The 27,439-nt window shown below is 50.0% G+C and overlaps 1 protein-coding gene across 3 annotated transcripts; it reads right to left on the reverse strand.

Moving 5' to 3' along the window:
- Positions 1 to 261: 261 nt before the first annotated feature.
- On the reverse strand, positions 262 to 26,271 carry grin2ca (glutamate receptor, ionotropic, N-methyl D-aspartate 2Ca). 3 transcript variants are annotated; one of them, XM_088358756.1, is made up of 15 exons: positions 26,181 to 26,271; positions 25,996 to 26,097; positions 21,163 to 22,037; positions 13,422 to 13,869; positions 8,278 to 8,879; positions 6,720 to 6,834; positions 5,871 to 6,082; positions 4,825 to 4,993; positions 4,421 to 4,574; positions 4,224 to 4,349; positions 3,752 to 3,981; positions 3,515 to 3,675; positions 3,249 to 3,436; positions 2,957 to 3,189; positions 262 to 2,403 (listed from the first exon to the last, which is right to left on the reverse strand). In XM_088358756.1, the coding sequence occupies exons 4-15, from the start codon at positions 13,851 to 13,853 to the stop codon at positions 856 to 858; spliced, it is 4,170 nt and encodes a 1,389-aa protein (XP_088214882.1). In that variant the 5' UTR covers positions 13,854 to 13,869; positions 21,163 to 22,037; positions 25,996 to 26,097; positions 26,181 to 26,271; the 3' UTR covers positions 262 to 855. The 3 variants fall into 3 exon arrangements, with proteins under 3 accessions (XP_088214882.1, XP_088214883.1, XP_088214880.1); XM_088358757.1 differs by lacking the exons at positions 25,996 to 26,097; positions 26,181 to 26,271 and having other exon boundaries at positions 21,163 to 21,402; positions 21,501 to 22,106; XM_088358754.1 differs by lacking the exons at positions 25,996 to 26,097; positions 26,181 to 26,271 and having other exon boundaries at positions 21,163 to 22,106.
- Positions 26,272 to 27,439: the final 1,168 nt, after the last annotated feature.

Raw genomic sequence — 27,439 nt, forward strand, 5'->3', positions numbered from 1 at the left:
ACTTTTATAGCGTTTATCCTCCAGGCGTCATTATAGACATGTCCACCAAATTACGTGCTGTTAACGGTCTTTGAGTGCTCAATTTTGCAAAGCGTCAAAGAATCATGAAAAAGAGCAAAATCGCCCCAAAACGGCTGCTGTGGAGAAAACTACTTTTTGTGCAGTTTTGGGCATGGCTTCCTGAGACTTTTTTTTTGTGGGTCAGGTAGATGTGTTCCGAGTGTGTGAAAAGAGCCCAAACAAAATGGCCGCTTGAGTGAATGTCTGTTGACCTTGTTGTTTATTAAAGGGAAGTGTAACATTGGAAATACACATTACACGTTTTCATATACGTTTCCCTTGTGAGCGGAAGATTGATCGCTATAATATTGATGGCAAAAAAAAAAATTCAACTTGGAAACATTTTAGAAAAGTAAAACAAATGTGAAGTTATATACTGTATATATCTATACACATATAGCTACAGTGGCGCCTTGACTTAAGAGTAGAAATTTAATGTGCTCAGTTTTCAATTCAGTTATGACGACGGAAATTCTGATGAATCTGTTCCAGGTCCCCAAAAAGCTGAATCTTGTTCTTGAGTGAAAACAGCACTGTCTTGTATAAAACCATAAAAAGCAGAACGGAGACTCCATCCAGACACTGCTTGTTACCTGAAAAACTCGTAAGTCAAGGTACCAGTGTAGGAGCATTTTAAAATGACAGAGGTTAACTTGTTAAATGCTTCCAAAGACTTTGTTCCTGGTTCATCCCAGTCTGAAGTCAGTGTCTTGTGATTTTATTGCACGGAGAACCGAGAGGCGAGCTCTCAAAATACACTGGTGGTGCTCACGTTCATTTTCTTTTTTTGCTTTGTCACACCTCTGACTCCAGGCTGGAGACCCTCCCCCAGGGTTTTGGCACAAACGGACTGTTGACCCGGCGCGCCACCAACACCTGCCGACGTGCCCTGCCAACTGAGAGGGGCTCGTCCCGCTCGGCCCCGAACACACTGTTCTGGTAGGCTACGGGCCGGGCGGGGCCGTGGTCCGGGCAGTGGGTGGCGCACGGCAACAGGTGGCACAGGTCTTTGGGGCTGTTGTAGAACTGGCTCGGCGGCGTGACGTACACCGGCAGGTCCGAGTAAGAGTTCAGGTAGGTGGAGTAGTGTCTGTGTACCAATGTAGACGAGGAGCGGCGTAGGGCGGCGGGGTTCTGCAGGACGGCCTCCCGGTAAGACGGTAGCCGAGTGGGGTCGGCGTACTTGAGTTTCTGCTTGTAAGGGTATGAGCCCATGTGGGCCGGGTCCAAGTAGGCGGGCTCGGCGGCCAGCGGGTAGCAGGACAGATTGTGTCCCAGGCTGCCGTACAACTTGTGGGGCTTGGCGCCGGCCGGCACCACCACCCGCGGGAATAAGTCGGGCACGTCGGCGGGGCGGGGCGAGGCGGAGGTGGACGGCTTAGTTTCGTCCACCTGCCGGATGCGCTCGTTGCCCCAGGTAGCTTTAAGGAAAGAGGCTCTGCGGTTGAGTTTGTCTTTGCCCAGCAGGGGGACGTCGTCCATCTCGGCTTCCAGGTACGACTTCATGCAGGAGTTGCAGCTGGCGGCTGTACTCGGGTAGTGTCCCGGGGTGGTGCAAGGGGTGTGGCTTTTCATCAGCTGGTTGGCTCTGAGCTCGGCCAGGCAGGATCGCGGCTCGTCGTAGTCGGCCCTCGACCTCAGGTCGGGGGACTCGAGCACGTAGCTGCGTCTCCTGCGGCCCCCGCAGTCAGGCGGGTAGCTCAGCTTCCTCCTCAGGGGGGCTCGATGCTCCACATAGATGCCGGGAACCTGCATTTCCCGGTAGGTGACGAAAGGTGATGCTGGGTGGCGCACCGGGTTCTCCACATAGAGCCGGCCGGCGTGATGGGGCTGGGCGCTGGGCGACACGTCGGGCATGGCGAGGTGGGGGCTGCTGAGGCTGGAGATGGGCAGCGTCCTCTCCAGGAGGTTGTTGCGGGCGGGGAGCGTGTAGCGCAGTGGTGTGGGTCGCGTGATCACCCTCGCTTTGTCCAGGAGGGGCTGGGCGGCGCCATCCCCGTAGTGGATGGGGAAGGTTGGGGTGCGGCTCCTCACCGGGTAGGGCATGTGGTTGTCGGCGATGCTGGTCACATAGGGCAGGCGGCAGTGCGCCACGTCGGCGGCCACGCGGGGCGGGAGGCCGGCCCGTGCGTTGTCTGCCGCCGCCCCACGCCGACTCCAGCTCTCCAGGGTCTTGGTGGCGCTGTCCAGGGAGTTCTCCACCCGGGCAGACGACACCATGTCCTTCGCCGTCTTTAGCATCTTTAGCATGTTAGCCTGCGAGTAGTTGCTGGTGACATCAGGGCTCTGGATGCTGCCGTTGCGATCCGTCTGCTCCACGCCGTTGAAGCAGCTGTAAATGCCCTGCACGCACACATACACAAAAGTTTTATGACAGTCAGAACTATCCCACCCAGTCCGATCCTTTTGACATAATTGACCCGGGATGCCGATAGTTCCACTATGACACATTTGAAGTAACCAGCTTGAGTAGGCCATTGTAAGTTCTTTGATTTTCCCCGATGTGATATAAAAAGTGGTCAGAGTGAGCCATCAAAACCATTGAAACACTCGCGTGCAAGTGAGACAGATGATAAGAAAAAGTGCTGATGCTCGCACTTCCTCACACGAGCTGCTCGCCGCTTGGCCAACGCACACACGTCTGTTAATCGGGCAATTTAAATGCAGGTGCTGGCGGATCACAAGCGCCCGCAATATTTCAGTCGGACTTATTTTATTGCTTTCATCTGGCTTTACTCCACTTTGTTTTGTTTTTTTAGAGGCTTGTTTGGCCCGCTATCAACTGCACTGCGACGCTTTACTGGGCTTAGCCAAGACTTGATCACACATTTCATTCTGGAGACCAAAATGACTTTTTGAATTCCTCCAGTAAAAAGTGGGGGTGCCTCAAACATACCCTGCTGATTGCCAGGAGGAAGTCAAGGCGCTGGGACTTTGGTAGCGAGTGGCGCAGCTTCCAGTAGAGCAGATGCTCCCAGGCGAAGACCAGCAGACTGAGGCCCATGGCCACCAGCAGCATGTAGAAGACACCCGCCATGTTGTCGATGTCCAGCTTGCTGCTCATCACCTCCTTCTTCTCGTTGCGGCAGATGCCCGTCAGCCACACCGTCTGCAGCTTCTGGGTGTCACCTGCCACGCAAGATCACACATATCTGGATTGGGCCGAAGGAGTCATGGGTGGAGCTTACCGTCGGCCAAGAACTGCAACAGGGCCAGGTCGATGGGCCTCTTCCAGCGGGAGTCCTTCTGCAGAGCGATGCCGTAGCCTGTGGTGGCGAAGACTTTGCCGCTGCCGATGGTGACCAGTTTGCAGCCCTCGTCTTTTCCCGCCATGTAGTTGAGCACAGCGGCGTCGTAGATGAAGGCGTCCAGTTTCCTGGCGGCGGCCATCGCAAAGAGCACGTAAGTTGGTGGCGGCGCTCCAGTCGGAAACTTCCTCGAGGCCGACACCTACCCGGTCTTGAGGCTGTTGAGGGCATCCTCCACCCCCTTCTGGTTGTACTTGACCATGTGCGAGTGCATCTCAGGGTAGTTGCTGCGGATGTTGCGCTCCGTGCTGCCGTTGGGTACCGTACCGAAGCGAAACGGAGGGTACTGCTCCTGAGGCTTCTGGAACTGCAAGAGGCCCCGCCCCGTTCAGCAAACTCCGCCCACCCCGCTTGGAAGTCTACCTCAGAGCCACGCTCTTTACCTTCTTGTCGCTGAGCCCGGACACAGTGTCGATGTACTGCTCCTGGATCATGAAGGCGGCCAGGTTGGCCGTGTAGGACGCCAGGAAGATGACGGCGAAGAAAGCCCACACCAGCACCATGATCTTGCTCGTGGTGCCTTTGGGGTTCTCGATGGGCACCGAGTTGTTGAAGACGATTCCCCAAAGAAGCCACACTGACTTGCCGATGGTGAAGGTGGGACCGCCGGGATCTGCGCATGGGTGACAAACGCTTCGGTCAAAGTGTGGCTCGCCGGCTCCCTCTAGTGCTACGTAAAGGAATATCTCCACTGAACACTTAGGTCTACTACGCTACTGTACTCTAATGTCAGTCATGTTGATGGCACTTAAGTATATCTGTAGGCAGTACTTGGGGTAAAATTCAGAACCAATATAAAACTTTTATCTATTGATTTTGTAAGTGATTAAGTGAGGAGGGGGGCGGCTGGCTGACCTTTGGCTGTCACCAGGCTGCGGTTGTAGCCCACAGGACTGCAGTATTCAAAGACGAAGACGGTAATGGCGACCACAGTGAGGCACATGACGAACATCATCACCCACACAGCTGGACTGTACGGCTCTGCGAGTGCAACCAAAATATAGACAAAAAACTCGAAATATACCCTATCAAATCCAATTTCTTTGTCTGACCTAAGAAGGCAGATGGCGAGACGGTGCCGTTACTCCTGGCCACCATGACACTGATGCCCGTCTCCACGAACGGCACAGAGAAGTCGATAATCTCCGAGCGTTCTTCGTTGATGGTCAGCGAGCCGATGGCCATGTCTGCACGCTTGTAGAATACCTGTTAGGGGGACAAGAAGTAGTGCTTTGCTGTCATCTTGTGGCACATTGGGTCCCGAAATCTATCTTGAAGTAAATTGAAGAGCTTCATTTAGACAAAAGTAGTGCTGTGCCACCACGTTGTCCCATGGTTGTGCTAAGGAACTATGTTGAAATAAACTTAGGAGTTTAATAAAAGGAGTTCTTTGACGCCAACATAAATTAGTTTGATAGAATATTTGAACATTTTGACTTTTCTTTCAAACAATTACCTCTCCGATCATGCCGTTCCAGATGCCGCGCACCAGTTTGCCGTGCTTGCCGTTGGTGACGAGGTAGAGGTCATAGGAGAACTTGATGTTGCGCGACAGCTTCTTGAGGATGTCGATGCAGAAGCCTTTGCAGCACAGTTTGGTGTACGGCTCTGTGTGGCCCACGATGCTGGGGCGAGAAACCAAACGTCGAACGTGATGAACGAGGCTCGTTACCAGCGCGGGAAGTCTTTTACTTGGCCGTCGATTGATTGCGGCACGTGCGAGCGCGCCCGAGTATTGACCTTGCTTTCTGTCTTTTATCACCTTCAAGTCAGCCCCATTAGCTGACAAATAAACGTGTTGATACTCGACAACTGCGTACCGACCCACACCCAGGCCCCAAACCCGAACACTGCCACTTTTTTTGCGGATTGTTTGTATGACCACCACGTCCGCGGAAGCCACACTTCAAACATGAGTGCTTGGCCAGCGGCCCGAAAACTGCAGGCGCCCTCCTGTATTCCGCTGGAAAGTCATTTCAGCCTTTCCTCCTTTTCAAACATGCAGATTGCTCCACTGACTCACATCCGCCGCCGACTTGTCTTACACCACGTTGGCGGGCGGCTTCCGTAGCCGTCAAGCGACGGATAACAACAAAAGGTCCATCTCAAGATCTGTTCGACGGACCTCACGCCTCCACGTGAGTGATATGACGCAAACGGCGGGAGACGAGGCTCTCCATCTTGCGCGCTGACGCGTGTGATAAGAAATCAATTAAGCGGGCCACGTTAGCGCGCCGGAATGCTGGCGGAGATTCCAAGCGGCGGTCTCATCGGGTCGCTAATTAGCTGACTGTGAAAAGGCTTGTTGATCGGATTCCCGACTGGGGATTCGCTCATCCGTTTGAGGATGTTTATCAGCAACTCCCCAAATTGTTCATCATGAAGAAATATTTTCCCCCATGGTTCCGCTTTTGAGCGGTGCGATCCGGTTACATGAAGGAACTAAAGCTCCTTTTTGTTAGTTTGATTCTTTTGGTGACGATTGTTTTGGCGTCCGCTTACGTTTCGGTCTTGTTGGACTGTCGTCTGCACGGCACGGTGTTGCTGACGCAGGTTCCGGTCAGCGGGTCCACGGCCTCCACGATGACAAAGGGACGCTCCTCCAGCGTGGCCACCGTGAGGTGCCTGTAGTCAGACACGGGCTCCAGGTAGGAGCCGTAGCGGGGCCACACCGGGTACCTCATCTGGAGGATGTTCATCTCGTACGTTCCCACCTGGGATTTGAGATCAATAAATCAGCTTCACTTTTAAAGTAGCGACACATGTGAGCAATGAGCGCGAGATGAAAGTGCTGAGCATGCGCCGGCCGAACATTCTTTTATCACAATCTGCCATCTTAATGCAGCCGTCCCCAATTTTTTGCCGCCGCCGTTATCGCTCATCCAGGACCTGGCTGCCGTTTGCGGACACTTGAGAGGAAATTGATTTGATTTCTTCCTTTCGCAAGGAGGGGATGAACTGAGCCGGCAACTTTAGGCTGGCAACTCTCGCTGGATGAAGAGAAATTGGGAGGAAGCGATGGGAAAAGGGCGAGCAAACACGTCATCCTCTGCAGATGTTTGCCATCGGTCACGCCGATCTGCTTCGCTATTTACCTCGGTGTCTCTCAATCGAGTCCGGTGGAATTTCAAACGGCTGCAAAATACACCGAGATGAGAAGCGACGTGTTCCTACGTTTTTTTCCGTAGGCACGGATCACGCTTGCTGAGGCTTCCTCGAAAGTGAACTGCCAAAATGCGGCAGAATTTAGATGCCACTAAAAGCTGCTCGTAAAACGCTGGCTAATTGGTGCGGCAATTAACACTGTAAATCAAGCGCTAAGGAGGGAGCCCGGTTCTAACGTCATGTGACCTTGTCCCACTGCCTCTCCCGGTCCAGAGTGATGATGTTCATTGCCGGGTGGACCAGGTAACCGTTGGCATTGAAGGAGAAGTCGTTCTGCTCCCAGCTCACGTTCAGCATGTGTCTGACAAAAACAAAAAAGTCATTTTAGACGCTTCCTTTATATTAAATTTGAAGATTAAATATTAAAATAAACAAGAAGGTTTGGGTTCTGAAAGAGGTCTTGGGTTCTTTTTTGATTGCTTGTTTTCACCGCTTGCCGTTAAATCGTACCCACGGCGTAGCTCTCGTACTCTGGCGGAGGTGATGAAAGTGCGCCTCAGTCGGCTAATCTGCCTTAATCCAATTGGCAGGTTAACTGATTCGTTCTCCCGACAGCAAGGCGGCCAGAAGAGTAAGAAGGCTTGTTCATGTTTGATGTGCAAGAAGGGAAGACAGCAAAGAGCTTTGTTCTGTCCGATCCACCTTCAAATTGTGCCCGCTGGGTTATTTTGAGAGCCATCATCGTGGAATCAAAGTCCGGGATAATGTTCTATCGTTGCCACTTTTTTTTTTCACGGACAGTTTGGCCTCACACGAGTTGTCTCGCCTCCGCTGATGACACCAGACGAGTGTTCCATTAGCAACCCGACCGCTGCCAGTGTCCCCAAATAACCTTGTTTGAATACTAAAATCTGATTTTCTGACTTTGCCTCCTCGGAAAGCATTTTTTCCATCTTTCCAAAATTCTTGATCAGTCTAACGATCTGCTTTCAACAGACACTTGCCGCACCTGTACGTCAGCAGCGACTCGCCCTAACACTCCATCGCGCGGTCGTCTCGGAGGCGCGACGAGATGGATGGCGGCGGGTGAAGACGCAGTTTAGCCGACTGACAGTGGCCATAAATCTGTCACGGCGCACCAAATAGTCCCGGATAAATAAATGAACGTGGCGTCTCCAGATGTCAAATGCTCTTTCAGGAAGTCTTGACTCCAAAAGTCCCCCAAATCTCAGGCAAATAAAAGATAGACCACCAAAAATAATTAAAGTTCATCTGCCAAAATGTATTAGCAGGAAATATCACCCGAGTGGAGCCGTTTATGTTTCCCCGATGGAGTCAATCAATTCACTCAGCCCCTCCTTGATCCTTTCCCCGCTCGAAATCTCATTGGGTGTCACGCTGGCAGAGACTCCATCCAAAACACGCATATGAATGAGGCCTTCCCCGAGAAGAGGTGGCCCTCCCTCTCTGATCCCTAAATGACTTGGTACATAAATAAACACCTCGCCACAATTTCATTGCAAATTTATGACTTGGTGTTGGCGCACATTCGCGGAGATTCGCTTGGTTTACCGCAATTTGATGCGGATGAGTGTCTCGGTTTCCCAAAAGGCCTTCGCCGATTTGATCGAGACTCTCGTCGGTGAGTAAAGTGCGACAGTGGAATTTTGAATTATGGTCAGGCGGTCAAGAAAAACGAAGCCGCGTCCCCTTCGGAAGCATTCCAAGAAGGAGTCAGTGACAAGAAGCTAAATGTTTTTGTGCTAATGCCTTGATTGTATCGCTTGAGGTCTCCGGCACTTACCTGAAGAGCGTGTCGTTGGTGGCGGAGGTCTTGACGGGATTGTGGCAGTCGTTGTGGGCCTCGGGCAAAAACCCCCTCTGCTTGCGGTAGCTCTGCACGCCCTTGACCACGATGGCCACGCCGTCGCGCACACGCTTCCTCAGACTCAGCCTCCAGCGGTCGCTGATGATGCTGATGAGTCCCACCGGGAAGCTGTCGGGCGGCGGCACGTCGGGGTTGCCCACCGCCAGGCTAGGGAGAATCCAGATGTAGCCCGGCCCCACCAGCCCGGCCTCGGCCGCCATGCTGAAGAGGTAGCGGGCCTCCTCGTGGGAACAGTAAAGCAGCAGAACCTGGGCGTCGATTTGCTGCAGCAGCCGCCGCGCCCGCACGTCGTTGGAGGAGTCGGGCGACATGTCGAAGGTCAGCACGTCCTGCAGCTCCCATATGAAGTAGCTGCTGTCGATGTAGGCCTTGACGTAGTCCACATAGGCCTCGTAGCCCGGGTACAGGCTGGTGACCACCACAAAGCTGTCCCAGTTGTACTCCTCCATCACCTTGAACACGCCGTTGATCTGCTGCTCGATAGACGAGCCCAGCTGCAGGAAGTTGGAACCCTCGCCCTGTGGGGAGGAAATCACACGAGGGTCACCAAGATGGCAGAGATGCAAAGATGGTGACGCCCCACAACTGGGATATTCATTCGGTGGTTAATGCAGTCCCTGTTCATCAAATAAACACTCGGTTTGTGTTGCGTAACATCGAGCGAGCGGGAAGCTCTCCGTCATCTTCTAAGTGACTCTCGGCCGGCCGTTCAGACGTGCCCAAGTGCTTCTGGAAGCTCCAGACTCATTCATCAACTCAATCACGTGTCTCACTTGGCCAGGCAGCCTCCGCATATTTGCAAATGCAGACGAGGAAACGCTGCCATCTGTGCGGAAGGCAGGCAGGCAGGTCTTCGTTTTGTTTTTTTCATCTGTGACCTTGGTGGGGGACTCTCCACTGAAAAGTAATATGACTGAAACGAAACCTCTTTGACAGAATTTCAGATCCGACACGGAGACGGTGCTGCTGGTGGAATCACTTTCAAAGTTGGTGCCAGAGGTTGTGTAATTGTCAAGATTTAACCTTCAGGCCAAAGTCAGAACCTTGTGGGAGGGGGATCAAGCAAGCCGAGCCTCTGCGATGCTATATTTCGAGTGAAGTCATCCAATCTTGCTCAGTCACAAGTTACACTTTACACAAAACTTTTTGTTTAAAAACAGTGCAAATGGGAGACGACCTTTGAGCCAAGCAAGTTCTGAGTTCTATATTAGCTGATTTAAGCGGGCCGTTCCCCGTCGCTGCTAATTTCTACGAACAAATCCACCAGCGCCTCGTTAAGACGGTGGCACACACCGGTGACCGCCCTAAACGAAGCTGACAGGCCTGATGAATTTTCTATCAAGTCCAGAGTTAGACTGTGAATATGTGACTGACTCAGAGAAAGCGTTTACTGAAATATGCTTTTTTACTTTTATTTATTGATGTATTTTTTTAGGTTGTTGTTTTTTTTAATTTATTTTATTTTATTTATTATTTTTTTACCGTTTGGATAGCATGAAACTTAATTTTTAGGTTGTTGTTTTTTTAATTTATTTTATTAATTATTTTTTTTTACTGTTTGGATATCATGAAACCGCCTTTGTGACCTGATCTGGTTTGAACACAATGTTGTTTTTTTTTGGTCCATTGAGCGTTTGCTTGAACCGAGCCGCTATTGCGCAACGATGCAATTTGATTCTGAATCATGGGCAGATCACAAAAGCCCGTTTGTGCCTCTTTAGTGTCGGACTTTCCCGGTCGTGTTCTCAAAGCTGTGGGATGATCTTGACCTTCTCCTCCCCGGGGGAATTAAAGCACTCTTGTGAGTGGGGGGGGTCCTCACAAGTGGAGTGGGGTCAAGTACCCCGAGACTGGCGGCAGGTCTGTGATCTTGTTCCGCCTGACTCCTCGGCGTCCTTGAAAGGCCGCCCGATGATGTATGAGCATCTTATGAGTCCCGACGTCACGACTAAATCCACCTACTTGCTCCACTCTGCTGGGCTGTGGGAAAAACCGCTTAGTTCTCTCTCGCTCCCTTTCAAGCGCCACAGGAGAGAAATACAATCATCGATGCCGTGCGAGTGTGCTAGCTTAGCTTGCAACTCTGACTGCTGTCAGTGTTTAAAATTGTTCCTATGCTGAAATATTTTATTTGAAGAATGTCAGGGGACACTTTCCCAAAGTCACTTTATCGTTCTACTCAATTGCGCCTTTATGTCTTAAAAGTGAGAGCAAACTGGAAAATAGGAACATTATCTTGGCTCTTGATTCATCTTTGCTTAATTAAAAGCGCCGTATTTATATCTTCCCAGCATGCCAGTCTAGTAAATGAATTTCAGTTATCGGTGAAACGCTTGAGTGAGACGACAGCGCCGTGCGGGGTGTCACTATATTCCCCTGGCGGGTCAGAACGTGACTCTTTGTCAGAGTTTAAAGTGCTAGCACGTTCGCTACGCTTTGCTTTTCAGCAGGGGATTCCTGGATTCTGACGTCTACCGGTTAAATTCAAGTGGGACTGAGTTCTGCGAGACCTTTTATCAAAACCATCAAGATTATGAACATAATTCCATAGTCCGGTAGCAGAGTAATAGTCGGCAGTCCTAAAGACGATTAAAACCGTTGAGTGGAGAGCTTAGCGTCTCGGCGCTCAGATTACATTTACAGTGGCAAAAACAAAAAAAAAAGTTCATTAAAGTTCTTTTCATCCTCTGGATCGATCTTAGCCGGTGCTCGGCGGGAGACTTCTTGGGCGCCCACCTCCCGAGGTTTTGCGCCAAGGCTCTCTTTGAAAACATCGCCTAGCATGCGAAGGAGCTCGGCGGGCCGCGAGATTAGCAGCTGTCGGACCTGATGAGGGTTCGACAAGAGCGGCGAAGCGGCGATTATCTGCAAACAGCTGTTGACGGGAGAGGGCCAAACGGCGCTCTTAGCAAACAGCGCTATGTGCAAACGGCGCTCTGACAAGTCTTAACAGGAGCCATATGGAGTCGCTACCTGCACTGAAACACTCCAATTTGGCTGAAGGTGACACGGGTCTATTAATAGTCTCGGGATTGCGTCCAAAACAAGCCAAAGGAAAGTGGAGCTTGGTATCAGTTGGCTTGGATAAGATTCAAAGCAGAGCAACGAATCAACATGGCTGAAGCCGCCTGTTTTTCTGTCATGTGACTTCCGGCTGCTGCAACATATGGACCCACTCCGGCGTCCTGCTTGGCCTACGTCACCTGGATCCCGCCCGGCAACTAGAAGCGGACGTACGATTGCCTGCTTGTTTGGCAACCTGGAATTAGCAACTGTAGACACGCTCCGAATTGGAGCACAATAAACATAACGACAGCAAAAATGATCAAAATTGAACGTTTCCTCCCTTGACCCTTGAAAGCGCAGGGCAAAGTAAAATCACAGTATGGGTGAAGCCACTTTAAACGCAACACCACATGATGTATCCGCCCGGCCGTCCGCAGTGAGCGGCGCTCTCCAGCTAATGAGCACCGAGCGCTCCTATTTCATCTTAACGGCCAGCGCGCCCGGGTCTTAATACGCCGGTTTGCGTGCTAATGTATTCCGAGCGGGTCGCACCTGGAAGAGAGACGTTAAGAACGGAGGTGAGGGATGGGAAGCATTAGCGGCTCAGAGGCATGGCACCCCAGAGGCCGGCGCCAGGACAAGGTCAAGCTAATGTCAAACGATTCACTCATCCGTTCTGCACAAGAGAGCGGCCTGCAGTGATAATATTATTTTTTTTTCAAGAAAGTGGAAATGCGGCTTTCTTGTACGCAAAATGGGGTCCTGCAGGGGTGAAGCAAATGGGAGCAAATCCAATCGGAAGCGTTTGATTCAAGCGAAACGAGCTGAAGTCGACAGCCACGTTTTGCTCTAAATTATTCATGACATCATGTGCTGCCGGTATCGTAAATACGACAAGCTGCGACGACGCAACAAATTGCCACTCCGGAGCCATGGACAGCTCGTTAGATTGAGGGAACACAAAACATTTCACGGACAAAGAAATGGAAGGAGAGGAAATGTTGGTGACACGGAAGCCATTTTGAAAGGATTACATGTGGACTCCGGCGCTTAGCCGCCTTACTTTTCCACTTAGACTTCAATCAGTGGCGTGCAAACAGGTTTGTGGCCCCGCTTAGAAACCAACAGGAATTGTTTGGTGTTCTTCAAGTCTGAAGGCAGCTTCCAAAGCTAACTTTATTCGCAGAAGATTACACTTGGTTGATGATGGCTAAATTTAAAACACCTTGTGTTTTTTAACTTGAGCACAAGTGAATCCACCAAAAATTTTGACCCTGTAAAGTTGTCCGGCGGCACGCAAAGTCATGTAAAGATGACAGATTGGAACGCTCTTATGTCCATTTTGGATCTGCTAATTAGCACTCAGAGGACCGGACGCGAGGTAATTAGCTATTATTTCATCCTGTCTTAAGGCTGCTAATTCACCTTGACCGAGTCTTTGGGTGCACTCACATCAAGAGAATTCGAGTTTTGGTTCCTTTGCGATAAGAGGGTTGACTTGAGAGCCGTTTGAAAAAGTTTGCCTCGGCAAATTGCCAGCGTAAATGCGACTCGACGGCAAGATTGATCGGCGGTCGGGTCTTTCCTGACAAAAACAAAGGTCAGAAAAACCTTGGCAGGTTCAGAGCAAATAAACAGAGCTACAATCCACTCATGTGTGTCATGACGTGTCATTCAAGTTCTGTTTGACTTTTAGAAAGGTCCGGTTGTGGAGATTGGCTTCGTGTCGAGCCCTGAACCAAGCGAGGGCTCGTTGTGACCTGGACTTTCTACTTGCCCTCACATAGACCTTCTACTTTCTGCTGTTATTTTAGGTTGAGGTTTTCAATGGGCCGCGGCGGGATTTGGGTTCAATTTGGACTGTGGACTGAACCGGATAGAATGAGCCATCTTGGCCTTATTTTGTTATTTTGAGACAAACATTCCCTGAGGTGGACTCTCGACCTCCTGTTGACATTTTTGGTCATGTGATGGAAGGATGATGTTGGGTTCATAAAGAGAGTTCATGTCTGACTTCTTGAGTTCTGACATGGACGCAACACGGCGGCTCTGACCTTGTACGGCAAGACGACGGCGGAGCCTCCGCTGATCCCCACGATGGGCACGCCGGTCTGAGCGGAGATGAAGTCCAGGATCTGGGCCACAGCCTCGGAGCCCACGTTGTCCTCAAAGACCACGCCGTGGACGCGGTTAGCGGCCAGCGTGTCGCAGATGCGGGTGAGCAGCGCTCGGGGGTTGGTGTTGTTCACCAGCACAGTGATGGGGTTGACCTCCAGAGGCAGGTCCATGAAGTTCTCACGACTCAGCCGCCCCTTGATCTCTGACTGGTAAGCCGAGCCACTGAAGACCACCGCCACGTTCACGGCGGGTGTCGGGAGCCCGAAGGGCCGGGCGGAGCAGCGGGGGGCGGCGCTAGCGAGCAACAGCAGCAGCAGCGGCAGCGACGGCGGAGGCCACCACAAGGAGGCGCTCAAGCGAACGCCCATCTCAGTCACCTACTGCCTGCAGGAAGGAGTCGACAGACACATTTTTTACTTTATTGGTTCTCAACACTGCGGGATTGTTTTTCCTTTGGTCCCGCCCACTCCAAAGTCAGTTAAAGCATAAAGTGGACCCTTCTGTGTTATGTTGCGCAAATACGCAGTAATCCACACCGCAGCTCGTTGTCTTATTTTAGAGGTCCGCTGCCGCTCGTTGTGGCCATTAACGGTGGCTCAGCGCCGTATTTTTAGAGCATGGGGCGGTGTGCGGCGGCGTGGGGCAGATGACCGGGGCTCTTAGGGTGGCATCTGCCGCCTCGCTGCTGTTGTGCTGTGCGCTCCAACACAACAGATGGTGGCCAGTGTTTAATGCAACAAATGGAGAACAAGAGGATTTGTGCCCCCCCATGCCAGCCCACTCTCTCTCGTGACATTACGCTTGAGGCTGTTGCTTAATTTTTCAAACTTAATCTGCCAACGGTCTGCTTGTCATGAACTGACATAGTTACCACAAGTCCTCAAACTTTTTGGCTTCCTAAGGAAACTTTCTTCCAAATGATCAAAACGCCAATTAAATCTAATGGCCCTGTGTTACCCTAAATACCCCATGAAATTGAAAAGTTATTATAGTATAATAAATTCATTATTTTGGAAGAACAAAGTTGAAATTTTTCCGGAAAAAGTTTACAAGGAAAGACATTTTTTGCCAGAATCATAAACTCGTAATTTTATGTAAATAAAATGTTTATAAGTTTGTATTATTATTATTTGTATTGTATGTATTACATGTTTTTATGAAAATCAAGTTCGTATGGTGGTTCAGAAAATGAAGTGATATTCCTGGCAGACCCCCGGTGTGCCCCGGGAGCTCGAGAAACACAAATGTCTACAGTCGCTGGCAGCAAACATTTGTTTTGATTCCCCGTCGGTGGCTCCTCATCGAAATGACTCTCCTGAAAGGGCCAACCAAGTTGGCCTTCACACTAATCCCAGCTCTTTGTGCGACCTTGCTAATGGACTGGATTTTCCAGTGCTAGCTAACGTAATTTACTGCTTTGAAAACTCGGATTGCAGCGTTGTCGGGGACTACGGCAGAACGCCCGCAATGTCAACGTGGCGTCGGGCGGCGTCAGGCGGCCCTGGGGGTGCGCGGCACGCCGGTTCCCCCATTAGAGATGCGACCCGGCATGTAATGGCGTCCCGGTGGGGGGACCATATTGTAATCCCTCGGTAATCCCCGTCAAGCGTCACAGCCCCGCGGCTTGATTGTAGCGCAGGAGATTTGGCGAGCGCTGCACGGAAGGTAATTGAGTGCAAGAAGACGTGGCAGAGAAGGTCCCCAACTAAACTCCAACAACACCAAAGAGAGTATCTTGTAAATAATTTTTGGAGTCATGAACAACAAAACTGGAGTTCACCGTTGTGACAATCTGGGCCTCATGTCTCACCGCTAAAAAAAAAAAAAAAAAAAAATGCCCCGTCAAAGTCAACTGTAATTATTGGCCGGCGATGCACACTTGGCGACGATGAGCTCTTGTCAGCGAGTTATTGATGACTCATTCTCTGTTTGGTTTAATTCCGCATCCGTGTTCGACCTTGCCACGTCCGCCTCAGCCGTTTGGCTGTCTTGATTGAGCGCGTGCAAGGTCGGGAGCCTTTTAAGCATTTGGACCACGTCGTACACTCGCCCGTCAAAGGCATTAACCCGCAAACGATTGCCGTGCTGTCGCAGCTGAAACGTGGATCATGTCATTGCGCAGAACCTTCGACTTTCCCGCTCTGTCAATCAGAACTTCACAAGCTAAACAAAATTTTAAACAATTATTTAATAATTGATCTAAAATGATGTAAAGTGCACTGTATGCAAAATTAAGGTATTGCTTGTCGGTATCGGTTTGGAGAAGCAGTAAATTATCGGGAAAAAAATTGTTTCTCGCGCATCACAGGTTTTTACCATGGGCTTGTTGTGTTTCAGCCGTTTCATGGCCGCGTGCTTTTAAGCATGTTGACCACGTATGTTCTCTTTGTTAGTGTCCCCCCCCCCCCCCCCCCCAAAGGCATTCCGGTACCGTCGCAGGCAAAACACGAGCTAATATCATTGTGTTCACTCACTCCCCCGCGGTGGCGGCTAATCAGGTTAGCAGATGATTTACGGAGGATCACGTGTAAGGCGTCGCGTGGACACCGATCCATGCATGTTGGACGTCTTTTAGGAGCGTGCCGTCATGTGACGTGACCGCAAAGACAATGATGGCAATACTATGCTAAATAACATGCTCCTGCCATATCGAGTTTTACGCTCGAGCTTTTAAATGCAGAAATGTTTGATTATGTTTCCGTGCATCCCTGCATAATCATTGATAGCAAATTCCAAACTGTGGCTGAGAAGCACTGCCCTACAAAATTAAATAAAAAACACGTTCATGAAGCCTGACGGGGGATCAAAAGTCAGCCGGGACATCCCTTTAGGAAAGTCGAGATGCATGACCGGCGCCGGTGCCGCCATTTTGTCCGGCACGAACCCGGGACTGAAATAGATGGAAGTGGTCGCTTGGTTGTGCTTTCATCTCGCTGGCCCGCCGCACAAATTTCACGCTTTGACAGCGAGCGACACTTCATGAAAGTCAGCGTTGGCAAATGGACAAATTGAAAAAAAAAGAAAAAAAAAAAGATGGAGGGTGTGCTGTTAGGCTGAGGAAACATCTTTGCCATTTATTTGTGATGAGTGAAAACCAACAAGCGTGTGTCTCTTTAGTCACGATAAAAATAGGAAGGACAAAAGGTTGTTTCCTTGAAGAGATGAAATCGTTTCCTGACACGAATGCTAATATTTCCTTTTTTTTTCTCTCTTTTTTTTTAGAATGATCTAATCCTTCTTGGTTGTAATTATATTTGGCTTATTTGATGTTGATCCAATCTGTCCTGCAGGCAAAGTTAAATTGAGCGACAAGGAGAGAAACATTTTTAAAATAATCTCAAGTATATTTGGATGAGGCACCACAGCTCACCCTTTTTTTTTTAGTCAAGTCCGAATCAAAGTCAAATTGCAACTCAAGTCTTCCTTGATTTTGGGGTCGAATTTGATAGCAATCAGAGATAATTGCAAGGACAACGCTCGTTTGTTTCAGCCTTTGGTCTGTCCGTGCTTCTTGAGCCGTTTTTTTGTACAAATACCGCCAACACGCATTATGTCGCTGACCGATTGGACGTTTCCCCCTGCGGAAATGTGACACAGCTTCGCCACGTATCAGATAGCGCGCTCTCCCGCATCATTGCCTGTGGATAAAAAATGAGTCGGGAAAATGTAATCAGAGGACATATTTTCTCACAATGCTTGGAAGGAGCGACGATATTGTCTCGTCCATTCAAAGCACGTCGATAAAGACCGAAGGGAAAATGACTGCCGAGGCCTTTGACTGTTACGTACATTTATGGAGCTGGACTGATAGCTGGACGTGGAAATGGAAGATTCTGGATAAGCAAAATATGGACAACCGTTCCCGCTGGAAATGTGAATTGGACAATTGAGGAGAAAATCACAAGGTGGCCTTGGGAAGCCATTACGCGGCTAATTTTAGCGCTTGAAGGTTTTGGCTGAAACCAAACATTGCTGGGCGTGAAAGTGTCACAAATAGACGAGGATCATCTGAATGTTCCTGATGATTATTTTCAGCAGTTGAGACAAAACTCGGTGAACGAGTCGATGGTGCTGCAGGAAACGTAACAGGACGTCAGCCATTTTGGTTTTTATGTTGTGCTAATTCCAACACATATGAGGAAATTCAAAGAAACGAGCCCCAGTCGGAAGCAATTATTCTCGACAGACGAGTGACAGGAAGCTTTCTGACATGGCCTCCGATTGGCCGAGAACGCGAGAGCCGTTCAGCGCTTTGCTTCGCTTGCTCCATTCGGCGCACGCGAGCGCTGCTACTTGGTATTCTGTCGTTTGTTTCCCCGCAAAGCTCAGCCATCTATTATGGTGACCCTCTCCTTTCAACTTGTCTATTTCTTTATCTGATGTCGGCGACAAAACACCAGCGCCATCGGTCGATGAGTCGCGGCGGCGCTGTCAAGCCCCGATCCAGATCGTTAATGTGAAGCTGCGGCGGGAAAAAGGCTTTCTGGCGTGTCATCGCCGCCGCGCCTCGTCTTTAATGGCGTCTTTTATATTCCGGGCATCGGGCCCGCGCCGCAGTCATTTTAACAATGCACACCTGTCGCCCCTTCTGCTACCTGATTGATCGCGGATCGGCGGCTGGCCGGGTCCTTCGTCATCGATATCTTGTTGCTCTTTAACGCAAACAGCCTAAAACCAAAAGTACCTTTGCAACGCTGTTTGCTCCTATTCCGCTTTGAGGATGACGACGACATTGTTCAACCTCCGGATTGTTTAGATTTACAATCGGAATGAAGGGAAATTAATCGCGTTTGAAAGTTCTATATTTCAGTCGGTTTGTTTTACAGCAGGTCGTGAAAAAAGTGGCAATTTAGCGTCACTCACTCGTCTTGTAAACGTAATTCAAATCGAGGAGCAATCTGACGCCATCGCTACAAGGATTTGATCTTTGAAGGGGGAAACTGGAAATGGCCCAAAAACAATCATGGCAGACTTCCCGGGTCTTTTAACAGGCATTTTCCAGACATATTTACCAAATTTTATGACAATAGGGCATAAATTGCGCCATTTTCCCCCCATCTGTGACATCACACGCCGTCTGATCAGAGTCGACTCGCTTTGTAATCCGAAGAACGCAAAAGTCCCTCTGGGTTCATCGCCGGCATATCTCGCGGCCATCTTATCGTTTGTGTTCTTAATTCATTAGAAGACCTCCTAACGCCAGTGAGAGGCCGCTTTGCGCTTTTAATCAAAGCCATTAAGACGTCGGCTGGGGGCGCCTCGGCCACGATGCACAAAGCGCAACGTGCCTCTTCATTAAGCGGACAAGATGCGATTTAGTGTTATTGGATCTAAGCCGGTCGGCCCGGGCTGAAATCAAGCAAAATTTGATCTTTACGAGTGCCAATAAAGGCCGGTGATGTGCGCGCGTGCGGCGCTGGGGGCTTTGCTCCCGTAAATATTCATTTTGATTCCTTTGGAGGCTACTTGGGCCGTGTAGGGCTTTCGCGAATCTCCGAGAAAGATGAGCCAAAGACAAAGAAAGACGAGCCGCCTCTTTTGTGGCCGATTGAACAGATTGCACGCCGGCATGTTTGTTGGCTGCGGATTATCGCGCTCAGCGTAATCCATTTCCCCGCTAACACGTTGCTTTGATGTTTACCTGAAGCTTAGCGACCCAAACCTGGCGCTCGCCCATGACGATATGAATACTCCCACTTTGACCTGCCGCCGGCCGGCGGCCATGTTGTGTTTACGTAGCGGAGATAAGTGTAAGGCCAGTGTTAATCTGATAGGGTGGCTGCCCGTCCAGAAGCGGAGAGCCGGCCCACCCTGCCGTCCCTCCGCCCCCCCGTCGCCGGTGCAGCTGTCACCGCCGACTGGACGGCTGCTTGCACACATGCAAGTGACCCCGGACACGCACACGCGCGCACACACGGCCAGTAATCCATATATGAGCAGACCACTTTTGTCCTAATCTGTGTCGGAGCGAGCGAGTAGTTCTGTATTTTAAATTATTTATTTCTTTATTTTCAAACGGCCGCTGGTGAAATGGAATCTCATGCATTTCTCCCGTCTGAGGGATTTCCTCTCAAAATTCCAAAGCCGATTTTCACCTGACGTGGTGGAGTCAAATTTATTTTGGGACAAATTGAGTTGACGTCAGAGCTCTTCTTAACTATAATGAGACTTCTTTTTGTGACTGTCACGTCTACCAAGTTTCATGTTGACATCAAACCGGGTCTGAATTTGTTGACTCTGTTGGCCGCCATTACAAAGCTGGCAGGGAGCGAGCCGTGACGCTCGGCGACCAGAACAATGATGGAGATGCCTGTTAACCTTCCCTCCCCCCCCCTCCCCTCCCTCCTCAGCCTGCGGCGTGTCGGCTTTGGTTCTCAGCGGGGACACTGCGTTGGAGGAGGTGCGAGCGATGCCACGCTCTGAATTTCAATGGGCCGGGAACTCGAGCGTGCCCGTGAGCACGGCCATAAACTACGGCGAGGCCAGAAAGCTCGACCTGACACTTGACAACATGTCCCCCCCGTCGGTGGTGTCACACCGCCCCACCTCCAAACCTGCTACACGATCACCATTGAAGGTGTGTTTACACACATTGGCATATTTTGCCGGACGGGCGCCATGCTCGAAGAGGCGTAATGATGAGCCATTCGTCAGCTGCCGGAGTGCCCCGCCTCTGTTTACACGCCCCCTTCATACTCAGGTGAAACAAGTCATATTTTATCCCCGTTTCATTAGCACCTTATCATTTGAGTTAGTGCTTCAGCAGCATCCTTCTCGACTTTCACTTTGATTTTCACCACAGAGGAGTCGACAAATAATCTGTGTGGATTTCACAGGTCATCCATGTCGGGATTGAATGGAGGACACCAAATTGTTTTATGAACGGAAAAAAAATATTTTCCTCCTCACGCTTCTCAAAGCTTTAGGGGCACTGCCCCGCCCACGACGCCCTCCCTGCAAGGCCTTTCAAAACGTGTCTGTGTTACATTAAAATGTTACACTTGCAAACGTGACATTAAATTCTGCAACGACACCCGAAATCCTCAAATTAGCAAAAATCCGCAAAGAAGTTTGCCGAGAGACAATTTTTAGTGTCAATGCCTTCTTCTTTAGTCATTGGCGAGTGTTGGAAACGCACGCTACTGGCACCTACAGGATTTAAGCAGTACTGTAACATCTCAAACCGGGTCAACAGTCAACTTGTGTCTCTGAGTTGCTTTGCATTCTGCAAACACTCATCAGCTTCAACTTCATCAACATTTGAAGTTCCTTCCAATTTTAGATCTGTCATATTGTGCCACCTTAACAAAGCTTTCAGTGTTCGGATCAATTAGTCTGGTGACCAACGGCGGCACTTTGCTATCGATTGCTGCTCCTGCTGCTGCTGAGAGCTTGTCAGGAGCCACAAGTGGCGGTGCGGAGCCTTCTAGCTTCACGGGATGCTCTCACATGGTGACAAAGTGCCTGTTGGCACTCAATGAACTGCTCCGACTGTTTACGGTGACTCATCGATCTACTTCTGACCACCGGCCCCGCCGGCCACCCGCTAAGTTACAGCAACAGTTTGCGCACAGACTCTGCGGGATGTCCGATTCCCTGCAGAGGACCCAAATTCCTCCACAACTTAAATTTCCACGCGACTTTCTGACGTGCATCTCTTCGAGAGAAGGTTCTTACCTGTGTCGGCGATCCTCATCCAGCCCGGAACTGTCAGCGCTCATTCCTCTCCTTGAGCCTCTGCTTAATTTGCCTGTCTGGCTGGCTCTCTCTCTCTCTCCTTCGCCCTTTCCGGCGTCTTCGTTTTCCTCCTCCTGCACTTGTTTGAGTCTATTTGAGTAGCAGCAACAGAGGAGCCCGCTGTGACGGTGGCGGCATGGTTTCCAGCATTTTGGCAGAAGGTCACGTTATCTCTGGCTGCTGAGGAGGAGAGAAAGGGGAGGGGGGGGGGGGTGATGCGGCGTGATGGAGCGATATCACAGCGTGCAAATTAACACATGGTGGCTCTTCACACTCACTTTTGGCTAAATAGTCCGCTTGGGAAGGTGAGACATGTGGCTCAAGTAAGGGATTGCAGGTAAAAGGTCCCCGGGTGCTCTGAGCGCGCAAAGGCTTTTATTTGAAAGCTGTTCGGCCACCTCCAGGGGAAAAACAATTCCAGTCTTGGCTCGGATGCTTGGAAGGGAAACAGACCTGCAAAGAGCTGCCAGGAACTTAGCAAAACAAATCCTCCTCTGAGCGGTACTCCATCTTGGTGTGGAGACACCTGTCCTTCTCAGGCTGATGCTTCAGGGTGACCCCCGCTCCTCGTCGTCCAGCCTCCCCTCCTCGCCCTCCCCCGTCGCTCCAGCTCCATCAAAGCGAGCCGGACAGATGGCGACGGTGCGGGGGACAGATGTGAGCAAGACCGCCGTCTGACTTGGGAAGATTCCTTTCAACTGTTTTTTGGTGGGGGGGGTCTTGATGCCATACTTCCTGTCCCGTCTTTGGTTTCTCTCTCGGCCCCCCGTCCCACCTGTGCCCCGCTGTCCAGCATCAGCAGGGCTCTCGCAATCCTGACAGCAACACGGCGGCGGCGTGTCACAGGAAGGGCTTGTGAGCTCTAATGATTACGGAGTACGGATTTATTCTTCGCCCTCCCTCCTCTACGCTCGCCTCCCTCCTCTCCGTGTATTCCCCCCTCCCTCCCGGACGCTCTGCAACTCCACGGACACTTTTGTTTCTCCCCTCCCGTCGCCGTCGAATGCGTCATGACTATCGCTTGGAGGCGTTCTACTACAGGTCCGACTGTAGCTCCGATCAACAGGTTTGCCCTTGACTCTGCTCTCCCTGGGAATCGTCCTCTCGGGGTGGGTGACCCATCAAGGACTAATTCTATCAGGTCGATTCCAACTAGTCTGGTTAAAAATTTTCCAACTCAAGGCAGGTGTCATCACTGGCGGGCCAGGATTAATGACTGCGAACAAAAGTCTGGTTAGAGATCATGTGAATCAAGATATGAGTCAACAAACCCCTTACACAATGGCATTTGTTTGCCCCGCCCCCCTCCCAACATTTAATTACAGCTAGCATTAAGTATCGGGTCTTAAAACTTCAGACCCTGGTCTCGCCATTCCTTTACATGTGTACTTTGTCTGGCTTTAGCTCAAATTTGGAGGTCCACTTTAACACCCAGAAATCAAATTAAAAAATTGACAACTTTGATGGTGAAAGGCTTATCACACAGGTGTCAAACTCAAGGCCCGGGGGCCAGATACGGCCCGCCGCATCATTTTATGTGGCCCGCGAAGACAAATTGTGCATCAAATTCGTGTATCATTACTAGAATTGCAAATTGTCTTCACTTTTAATAATATATTTTTTTTAAATATTTGACCAGTTTTTACTCATCTGATTTGAAAACGAGTTATTTGTCAGTTTGTTTTGTAGCTTTTACTGTATATAATATGAGGTGCTCATACATTTAACTGGGTTGACAGTCATAGTGGCCCTCCGAAAGAAGCGATGACTACAATGCGGCCCGTGAAAAAAAAGAGTTCAACACCCCTGGCTTACAAGGACCAGAAGGCCGAAGGGTTAAAAAAAAGAAAGTGAACACCCAAAGGGATGCCTGCGGATTGAAATACGGACATTTGGGACTGGTTTGCAAACTCGTCTTCCCGCTCTCAGCCAAGATGCCAAGTTGGGCTTCTCCATTTAAAACGGGAAAACAAACGGTGACTAAGTGATTCTCACGTCGTTTCCACAAGGACTCGTTCAGTCTCCAAATGTCGTTAAGCCGCTTGTCTTCATAAGTGCAGGCAGCTGGCAGCGCTCCAACACTTGGCCATCTTGGACAAAAATGATGACTAAAGGGAAATTTCATCAAGCTTCAAACAGTAGAGGACAACTTGTTCTCTCCTGGATTGTTCTGGTTAACGCTGAGGATGTTGCATGTTTTGAAACGTGAGTGGGAGAAAACTTGAAAAAGTTTGCTCTCACTCTCTTTGCCTTGGCTGCATTCCGCGCTCCGTGCAATTTCTCCCCTCGCCTGCACGGGATAAACAGAAAGTGCCAAGAGCTGACTGAAAAATGTGATGCTAATCCCCCTGACATTTGCAACCTGGTAATTGTCATTGCGCCATTCTCTCGCGCTCACCTGCCACATCAATCCTCATTACTCAAACTCACCTTGAGCGACCTTGCGGCACTTGTAGCTTTGACTCAGCAATTTATGTCAAGCGCAAGTGTGGCGAAAGGTCGCGCAGGTATTTTCAGACATTCTGCCGGAACCGCTTTCTTGCCCCCCCCCCCCTCCCCATCTGATCGACCAGCCCATCGGGTCCGTCGCTTCAGGTAGGTCATGACTTGAGCACCTCTTACAGTTTGTCAGGAGAAATGCACTTGGTGCTCTCTCAAGCAGTGGTTCTTAACCTGGGTTCGATCAAACCCTAGGGGTTCGGTGAGTCGGCTTCAGGGGTTCGGCAGAGCTGGTATGCTATTCCCCCCTGCGGATGGCCGAACACACCTGAATGTCGTGTAAATTTGCGATAACGCATATCTGAACTGGTCTTGCAAAGGCAACAGCAGAAGTCAAACTGATTTGCTGGTATGTCATTACCCCCCCCCCCCCTAAAGAGGGGTTCGGTGAATGCGCATATGAAACTGATGGGGTTCGGTACTACCGCCACCCAGCCCCCCCACCACCCAATGAGGGGTTTGGTGAATGCGCTTACGAAACTGATGGGGTCTGGTAACTCTAAAAAGGTTAAGAACCACTGCTCTAAAGTGAGCAGAGGTGACTCAAGTGTTCATACTCAGTACTTAGGGATGAGTAGAAAAGCAATTCAGGAGGAGCACAAGTGGGTAGCAGTGATCGGGCATTGAACCTAACCTGTGAGTCTTGGATCTGCACAGGTGGGCGAGTGGGGGAGGAAATAACTCGTGAGTGAGTAGCGAAAGCAGAAGGGAAGGCAAAAGGCGGGCATATGCTCTCCCCTCTGTGGCCTGGCCTTCCTGTCGCCTCGTAGGACAATACGGCAGGGGCGGGAGGGGGAAAAAAAACAGCCTAAGAATGAAACCTTCTGCTCTGTGATGGTTTTTACAAACACCATCTCTGCTTTTTAGCAGGGTTTGCCCGGGAGCTATTTTCAGAAACAGTCGATCTCTGGTGACTGGGTGAGAGAGGAAAAAAGATGAGGTCAAAGGGCAAACTACTTCCCGTGAGGATGGCTGAATTTATCCCAATGGTCTTGCGGCGTTGAGTGGTTAGGATTGTAAATTAGGAGTTAGTTTTAGATGTAAAATGATGTGTTGGATTAAGGCACCATTAGGTTAGGTTATGGGGACTTTAATGTTATGTATGTTTCAACGGAATACATTCACAGAGATGGACGTTCTTCATGAGCATGTAGACGGCGCCCTCTACAGGCCACACGCACCTTTCACTGGGAGCTCTGGATTGAAGAAGACAAGCGCAAATAGAAACGAGGTGTCACCAAATATGCACTCTCGTCTCGTCACACTCATTTCTTTTGGCTCCATTCGCACCGCGGCAGCCTGGCCGGCTTTCCGTTGGGGAGGGGAATAAAAAATGGATTTGCTCGGAATAAACAACACTTGGTAAGCTGCCTTAAACTCAACATGTGGGATTGTCCACAGCACAGATTCACAGGCCAGCATGCAATTGGAAACTCGCCGTCTAAATCTCTCTTGTCGTGCAAACAAAAGGCAACAGAAGCTCGAGAAAAGAACACTTTGTCGCGTCATCTGGCTCGAAAAGCTCAACATTCGTCTGTTGAGTGCACGTCAGTCAAATTTGGGAGCGAGCAAATTTACACAATCTCAAATATGCTTTCGGAGGACCCTTTCAGAAACGACACCTTCAAATGAAACAGCCAACTTCCTGTATCGGGTGGACAAGGTGAAATTTTGATCCTGCCCACAATTTCAGAGGAATATTTCCTGGCACGGGCCTCTCCATCCACCCCCCGTGGCGTCTCCAGAGGCTCCGGACAACAGACGGGTCGCAGCGAAGCCACATTTCAAATCCGGTGTGCAGATGGACACCAGTAGCGGTGCTGCTAAATCCTGCGCCACTTGGCAACACGGCGCCAGCAGGCCGAGGGCAGCCATGCATCATCATCATTACATTTAGGGCTGCATGGCTTAGATTAGGGGGTTTAAATTTGGGGTTAAAGGGAGGGTTAAGGGACAGTTATTGTTTGTGTTTGGTAAGGTTTTAGTGTTCATGGGTTAGTGTGTCGGGGTGAAGGTCAGGCTCTTGAATGACTCTTCAATTAAGCTAAACTAATTTCCCCCCTCTCCACGGATTGTGGGTTTCCCCACCTGCCCGATGCCGCAGGAGGCCCCATGCGTGCGCCTCCCCGCCCCCTGCCCTTGCACTACCCTCGGAGTGACGGCCATAAACGGGGAGCTCACCTCATTGCACAAATGGCGGCGTCACCATTCTGCCCGCTCAGCACTTAAGCTTCTATTCTTAGCTCCTCTCGGGGCTCCTTATCATTATTTTACCTGATGGCTTGGTGACGGTGGGGAGGTGAGCTCGGGGCCAGCTGGCTGTGAACTTTCATCACGTCAGTCCGACATATGACGTGCTTTGGACTTTGGGAGGTCCTGCTGGCATACAATTGGAGAAAAGAGTTCGGTAAAGATCTGAAACCACAAGGTAAAACAATTGAACTCGTTGTTCGGCTCACCTTCTGTTTGGGCAACGCATCAGTTTGTCTTTTGTTGGTATTTGTCACCCTCTGTTGTTCAGTTTGGGTATTGCAGCCTCTCCTCCGGTAGGGAATCATGTCCACTGGACTGTAAATGCCAACACAGTAATTAATCCACACAGTCTGAGCCTATTGATTAACATATCAAATCCTTGCCACGACAACCTTTTATACTTGTTACCTGACTTTTTTTTTGCACAGGCGATAAAATCAGGAGTGTTTTAACGACTGTTGTAGGCTATTAAAAAAAAAGAGGCTCATTTCAAGTCGCAGTTGTGCGTGCTGTGCTGTCGGGAGGGAAGCGGGCTGCAGATGGCGCTGAGCGCGGCCGAGCCGGGCGGGCGGCTGCCGCAGTGGAGCGGCAGATGGCGGAGCGGCGCGCTGATGGATGTTCTGTCGAAAGCAGTCGACGAGGAACCTGCTGCTTTCACGCACACGCGCGCGCACGCACCATGATGGATACCGTGTAGGATGATTTATCCGGCATGTTTTTCCCCTCCATATTTTTCCGTTTGTACCGGGGAAAAATCTAATCGCTGTTTCATCAATCACGGGAATGTTCATCAATTAAAAAGTCGTCTTAATCAAACTACAATTGCTGACTCCTGCACTAAAATCCTGCCTTATTCATCAAGTTTCTTCTAAAACTTTTGCAGAGTCATGGTGCAGATAAGAGCGTACAGAAAAGTGATAGTTCAATTGAAACCTAACAAACTTTCGGGAACGTCTGGGTTGCAATTGATGTTTTTCCCAGTTCTTCGTGACTATTGCCAGTATACGCAATAAAGTTTAACACGATTCAAAAAGTAATCGAAGGTAATGTAAATTTATGACCCAGTGCGAGCAGCAGCGCTTACGTGAAGCTGTTCGCATTTGTGCCACCAGAGGCCGCTGTCTCTCTTAGACCAAAACTGGAAATCAATCATTTTGCTTTCATCACATTCATCCCCATCTTCTCAGAGACTCTCATTTCGCCACAATTAATCCAATTAAGTGTAATTTCAACGAGTTGTCAAAGCAGACAAATGGATAATAAGCATTAGCGGCCTCACATTCAGATTTTTCTTCTTCTCGTGACTGCTATGCTTGGCCTTTGAGAACGCCCGCTCGGCATTTTTTTTTCTCTTCTCCGGCAGTGGTGTCTGAGATTAATTACGGTCATATAAATACTTGAGTGAACTGACAAGCAAACTGGGTTGTAACCGGGTCGGATCCGCTCGTAATTTGCCTCATGAATC

The sequence above is a fragment of the Syngnathus floridae genome, chromosome 17 (assembly GCF_059516105.1).
Source record: "Syngnathus floridae isolate MCC-2025c chromosome 17, RoL_Sflo_1.0, whole genome shotgun sequence".
Taxonomy (NCBI): domain Eukaryota; kingdom Metazoa; phylum Chordata; class Actinopteri; order Syngnathiformes; family Syngnathidae; genus Syngnathus; species Syngnathus floridae.